Source organism: Paracoccidioides lutzii, assembly GCF_000150705.2.
Source record: "Paracoccidioides lutzii Pb01 unplaced genomic scaffold supercont2.96, whole genome shotgun sequence".
Classification (NCBI taxonomy): domain Eukaryota; kingdom Fungi; phylum Ascomycota; class Eurotiomycetes; order Onygenales; family Ajellomycetaceae; genus Paracoccidioides; species Paracoccidioides lutzii.
The window spans coordinates 6,258-13,211 of record NW_015441042.1 but is presented as its reverse complement, the minus strand read 5'-3'; the positions used below and the strand labels follow the sequence as shown (position 1 = coordinate 13,211).

At 38.0% G+C, this 6,954-nt stretch overlaps 2 protein-coding genes across 2 annotated transcripts; one reads left to right on the top strand and one right to left on the bottom strand.

Moving 5' to 3' along the window:
• Window positions 1–1,865: 1,865 nt before the first annotated feature.
• PAAG_09123 (hypothetical protein) lies at window positions 1,866–2,918 on the top strand (the record flags this gene model as incomplete). The annotated part of the gene is made up of 1 exon (XM_002788920.2): window positions 1,866–2,918. One exon carries the CDS (start codon window positions 1,866–1,868, stop codon window positions 2,916–2,918), a length of 1,053 nt encoding a protein of 350 aa, XP_002788966.2.
• Window positions 2,919–3,429: 511 nt separating this feature from the next.
• Window positions 3,430–3,944, bottom strand: PAAG_09122 (FK506-binding protein; the record flags this gene model as incomplete). Its single annotated transcript, XM_002788919.2, has 2 exons — window positions 3,430–3,598; window positions 3,691–3,944. 2 exons carry the CDS (start codon window positions 3,942–3,944, stop codon window positions 3,430–3,432), a joined length of 423 nt encoding a protein of 140 aa, XP_002788965.1.
• Window positions 3,945–6,954: the final 3,010 nt, after the last annotated feature.

Below are 6,954 nucleotides of genomic sequence, written 5' to 3'. Positions count from 1 at the left end.
GTGATTGTCAATGATAAATCATGCAGCTGAAGTCTCTGATGAATGAGTCCACTGAAATAACACTCTTTCTAGCTGCTTATATATATGAATCTTGAATGTTCTTTGATTGAAAGTCACTTCTGAGAATAATATTTAGAGAGAAGAAGCTCAAATAAGAAAACATTTTGTCAGATTGTCCACGTTCTCGCTGTTCATTACCTCTTGAATTGTGCCATGGGCTTAGCTTCCTTGTCAGATCTCTCACCCGGATTCAAATTTCCCCAGTACTGACAGCAATTTGGAACAATGTAACAGGGCCATCTCTCGCAGCAACATCAGAGCTACAAAATTGGTAACAGTAAGATTTAAGCGCGCCAAGATCTCCACAAGTAAGTTTGGTTGTCTAATATATCTCATTAATTCAAATTCACTTGTTACATTTCATTAGATATAGTATTTTCCCCATTACTTCTTTCTAAACTAATGTCATAATAAATAGTTTAAAACTCCCAAAATATTGCAGCATGGACAAAGTCAAATGAACTAGGAAACCCTTGCTGAAGCTTTTTCATCCAAGTCTTTCACTCCCTCACGGACTGCTACAGAGAGTCTCGTCTTAAAAAAAGCCCCTGGAGGAATCTTATGTGATAGCGGAATTCACATCCACAGCTGGAGGGCTTGAAACAAAAGTGAAGGGGAATTCTGTGGGTTTATTGTACGTCAGCTATAGAGAGCTATTGAGTTTGATCAATACGGGGGTATCGGTGGCTGCTCTCTTTCGATAACTTAATAAACTTTGGTCGAGAACATTTTACCGCACCCGTGGTGCTTGAACAAGGCATCTTTCTCTCCACTTCTGCCAGTGTCATTACTGATGAGAAAGGAAATCTAACTGAAAGTTCCTGCAATTTATAACTTTCTTACCTACGTTAATTCATGATTAAGGTCCTCCTTCACTGCATGAATCATAGTCAGTTCCTCCTGTTATTTATAATTTTTCTTATTACCTGATATTGAAATGCATTCATTGTCTGAGAGCACCCTTTGAGTTCTTTTACCTTCCACGTCATGACATCAAAATGGTTAATCATATTGATTCACTTTATTTTACTAATGTCTACTGAGACTTTTATTTCTACCAAATCAATTATTTTCAACAATCTTTGGTTGTCTTTTGAGAATCGGGTTCTCACCATTTTTGTTTAAGTTCATTTGTTATTTGTTAATGCACTTGCACTCTCAACTACAAGTACTATCATACATATATATTGCACCATTTGCAAATGAGCAGCCTTTCCTTAGTTCTGCCATTTCAGATATGTGATTTGGAGACGTTGTATAGAATATGTAGATACATACACATTAGATTCATCACAGTGCTTCTAGAAGGCAACTACCTTGAATTTTCCTGAGTATAAAAATGAAAGGAAGGAATGGCAAAAGACTCAAGTTTTGCAGCACTAAAAGCTTTATTGGAATGACTCAATAACCAATTGATGATTGGAAACCCCAAGTTATATTAAAAAATCCAATAAGAAGATAATGATTGTGTTTTAATATTCTTACTCAGTATAACCATCCTTTTCAGAAGTACTCCGTACTGTTCATACACATTAACCAAGGATTCCTTCTGAAGATGGAAGTTAGTGGTGTTGTAATGCAGATGATGTCACACATCTGTGAATCCTTCTTTTATGCTTAAAATAAAGTTCAAACCTTATTTTTAACAAACTTCATACATGGATTATAGAAATAATCACGTGATGAGTCCTTTGCCTTCCGAAGCCTTCTCAATGAAATGTCAAAAGAGCGATATAAGTCCCTGTCATCCTCCACGATTTCTGCAGATGAGGGATATATGCTCACTCCATATCATCAATATTTCCATGGGCTGGGTAGGCGTAGGGGCCCTTGTTGCTTCGATCTCCTTCTTGCTCTACAAGCGTCCTTTGGGATCATGGAACCTTGGGCCTCTCCACGAGTTGCTGAGAAATACCCTAGGAATACCAATCTTATTACAGGACAACTCTTCATCATACCAACCCCCGCCTAAGACAGAATCAATTCAGAGTGAGTATGGGTTACTCATAGGAGAATTTGAGGATAGCGGCGGCCGAACCTACTCTAGATCCGGTGACTCTACCCCGAAAGCGACATTGATGCAGCCTCTCTCGATAGATGTGCCGATCCTAAATTTTGAGGAAAGCCCGGCGTCCATCGAAATATTAAATAAGACATACCCCGTCCAGGGATCTCTCCCCTCTCCAGCAACAATATCTGAAACATTTCCATCCTTAGAGACCAGAAATGTCACGACTAAAAATGCCCTTATGGGCCCTCCCCGACTACCGCCCCCCAAAGCGCAAACCCAAAATACTTCCAAACCAAAACCCAAATCAACCTCCATGTTACCTCCTTCGCGGCCTTCATTAAATGTCTCACCCCGTCCTCCACAATCCGCAGCTTCCTCCCTCTGCGTACCCGTGTCTCGAGGCCTCACCTCTAGCACCCTTGGCCCGGCCCAAATTCACGGAAAGACGCAGCCGTCTCGGCAAGTCAAACTTGAGCCTGGACATTCGCCACTCGACTGGGCAGCGATATCATCCAATCCAAACCACAAACTCCGTGGAGAGAATCTTCCACCAACGCTAATACACGTAACACCGTCGATGTTGAGAGAGCATAACGGAAAGAAAGGGCAAGACGCATGGACGTCATACTTGGGTAAGGTTTACAACATAACTCCTTACCTACCGTTTCATCCGGGTGGGAAAGGAGAGCTATTGCGCGGGGCAGGGAGGAATTCCGAGAAACTCTTTTCAGAGATTCATCCGTGGGTTAATTGGGATGGGATGCTTGGGGAATGTATGGTTGGGATACTTGTTAGTGAGGATTATAAGGGGAGTGGCAGTGGGGGAGGTTTAGAGGAGATGGATTGATTTTGTGACAAAACCTTAATACCTGTTCGTCTTAACTGGGTTCTTTTTGGATTTAGATGGCTGGGTTTCAAGTTATACCCTGTGATTGATCTGGAGTTTTATAGGATTTTGAGCTTTTTTGTGTGGACAGTAAGGACATAAGGTTACATAGGGATATAGATAGGTATTTCGTAGTAGTCACAATTAACAGAACAGCTTCGCTCTCTATAATCCGCAATTCGCCCGGAAAGTATTGATTAAGTAGTCGTATTACTTCCATAGTCTATCTACGTTCATCAAACAACCTAACGAACCCATAACGTCTCCAGAAGGAGTATCCCGCCACCGATAACAGAATGACAAAGAACCATAGGAACATATTACTGCCAGTATCACCACCGACTCCTGCAAAAGTACGCATCAACAATTGTTCACCTCACTGGTTTCGTATCCGTAGATGTAACGGATAGAGAAGGAGAGGGAGAGTACTATTGAGCGGGCGGAATTACGGACGGCGAAAAGAATACGGACTTCAAAGCTCATCCTTCTTCGTACCTTGGATGTTCACCAGTTCCGTCTCGAATATCAAAGTGGACTTGGCAGGGATGGGTCCTATGCCGCGATCACCGTAGGCCAGCTCCGGAGGGATGGTAAGTTTGCGCTTTTCACCAATGCACATGTCAAGGAGGCCTTGGTCCCATCTAAACCAGAAAAGCATTTAGTTAGCCAGTGCATTTCAAAAAATTTTCAACGTACGAAGGCGGAAGACGCAGGGTTTAAATAATATACTCACCCTTTGATAACTTGTCCCTTGCCGATGGTGAACACCAGTGGCGGACCGCGGTCGTAGCTGGCATCAAACTGGGAACCGTCAGAGGCCAAGGTGCCACGGTAATGTATTTGAACAACGTCGCCAGCCGTGGTACGGCGCTCGCAATCGAGAGTGTGAGTCTTCTCGATTTTAAGGCCGTTGTCTTCGGCGGCGACAGAGGTGCTGAGGGAGAGAAGAGAGAAAGAGAAGAGGGTGAGGAGGGATTGGGTACGCATTGTCGTATTTATTGTTTTGTAGTACGAAGTATACAGCTAATATTTCTATATGGTGGGTATTATGAGATTGATAAATATCTGGAGAGCGGCGTTTTGCTCATAGTGGTATTGAATGTTAGAGCCTGAAAGTTGGATGGGTGTTATTTGGCGTTGGAAGGCCCACACTTTTATTTTCGAAATCAACAACTATTTACCGCAACACTTATATTACTTGGGATGCCAGCTAACTAAGTGCATGGATTTTAATGTCTATATAGCATGCCCCGGTATTTAGTTATATGTAAAATAGGAATTAAGATCAGACTAAGGTTGCCGCAAAAGTTGCAATTTTAAGATTGACAAAATGTTAGCCGTGAGGGGAACCCTAAACCCTGAGAATTGAAGACCGCAGCCGAGAGTTATTAACGTAATCAACCACCCAACGCCCGTTTACACCCAACGCCCGCTCAAATCTTCATTTTTCATTCATCTTTAACCACCCACACATGCACCATGAAGCAGTTATACAAGCCGCAATTGATGATTTGAACATGCAATTAATGCCTAATTACACTGAGACCACTAAAAAATATGGAATCAGCTGATATATGTTGTCAAGGCATTATAGAGGTGTTCAAATATCAAGAAAGGAAGCAAGCTCTATTCACTGCAAAGCTCTCACTGATTTGCAAGAAAAACAGCTCCTTTTTCATATCAATTGATTGGCAGATCACAGTTTCCCTTGTACACCCCAAATTCTTCATAATCTCATTATTGAGATTCTAAAAGCATCTATTGAAGTCAACTGAGTGACTCAGTTCTATAAGCATTATAAGAATATGATCAAGTCACTCTATCTGCAAAATATTGATCAAAAATACAAAATTGCAGATAATTCTGCATACTTCAAGCATTATTTTGATCTTGTAATAGATTTCTTTTTTATACTACTTTTTTAATTCTCATCTTGCTAATTTATCTTAATTTTTCAGCTACAGATAAAAATCATGAAATATAATCTTAAATTTGTAAATATCTACAACTTTAATGAAAAAGAATTTTTATTAGAATTCATTCACACTCTCAAATATATTATATTGATTAATTCACTCAAATCAGACTATATGATAGATGTCAGTCAGAATGACAGTTGAGAATTTATAATACTACTTGTCTTAATTTATACAGATAAAACTTCATTCTCATCTACTCTTATATATCAAGAGAAATCAAGAGATATGCAAGATACTTGACTTGAAGATTTTGATAGTAAAAAGAATCAGATCTACTTCACTGCTTCAGAAAATGAATGAAGCAATGATAAATATAAATTAATATAATTAAAGAAGATTTTTGAATCTCTTACAAAAAAGATAACAGATCATAGATATAAATTTCTTATATTGAATAATTACTTATCTCATGTTAATATGACATTCATCAATTACACAGATCAGAATTGAATTCTACTCACTGTTTTTTCTTCTCATTCTATACACTGATTACAGCTGCTAGATGTTGAGATATTTGAATCATTGAGTAAATTATATTTCAAACAACTGAATGAATGAATAAGAACTGGAATGAGATTCATATATACTACAAAGAGGTCTTTTTGGTAGCTTTTTGACACTGTGTGAAAGAAGGCAGTTACATTTTCAAATATTAAAGCTGCATTTGCTGCTACTGATTTACATTCATTCAATTTAAAATATATTTTTAAAAAGCTTCAAATATAATCTTGCACTCTTCTCAATGCAATATATCAATCAAGAATATCTACTTCTATTGTTGATCTGTAAAAATTGATGAAGCAAGTCAAGTAATAGCAGCATTAAATATATAATGATCTCAACTGAGTAATCTATGCAGGAGAAAATCTTGCTTTTGATAAAAAGATTCTTTTAATAGAGAATCAGCAGCTTCAAAAAGCTCTTAATCAAGAGAGAAGATGTTACAAGTGTAACAGAGTAATAAAATTGCTAAATCTTTTGAATTCATCATTGATATAGTTTTTCTCACTGACAAAGATGCAGAGTATCTGTGAGAATTTAGCAGTCTCAAAGATTGTCAAAAAGAATAAGCAAGCTTATAAGAAGAATGCAAAGCTGCAACACATTATTCTTAAGAAACAGAAGAAGACAAATATCATTTAACAAAGAATGAAGTGAGAGACAGCTCATCAGATCACAAAACAGTAAAAGAAAATAAATAAGACTGCAAGAGCTGCTCAATGACAGATTGACAAGAAGCTTAGAGATAAGAAAAAGACTCAGAAGCAAAAAGAAAAGAAAGAATAAGCTGTCATACAGCTATAATCACAATTAAATAAAAAGATGATTGAAGAATTCAAAAATCACCTTTCTAATCAGAAAAGTAGACTCTCAATTTCACAAAGAGTGACTAAATCATGTTTTCAGAGCCCTGTCAGAATGCTCACAGATTCACTGTCAGAGAAATATGATGATATTGCAATCTCTACTGATTTAATGACTGCTTGCTCATTGAATTTGTCTTCACTCAAGATTTCACATTCTGAACAAGTTATTAAGTCAAACAAACATTTACTGAATTAGCTATATATTTTTATATGTAATTTTCTATATATATATTTTCATCCTATAATATATGATCTTAAAATCTAATTGTGTTGTTGAAATAATGTTGAAAATATTTCATCATAGTGATGGTGAAATGGCGGGCGTTGGGTGTAAACAGGCGTTGGGTGGTGGATTACGTTATATTTATTCAAACCACGCATTGGATGGGCATATATATCACTAACTCAAACCCCTAGAGAACTCCCCTTGACATGAATTTACATCCCAATCTACGGGACCTGCATCTGGTAATGCCTGCTCAATATTTAAGTCGTCGAAGGCCATGGCATTGAAGTAGGAAATTATCCTTTAAGTGCGCTGAATTGAGAGCCCTTGGAGGAGTATTTATATATATCCATTTTCCTCCTGTAGCCGTTGCCTATATATAAAAATACACTACATTGCGCACGGTTCCTACAACTCGTGCCACA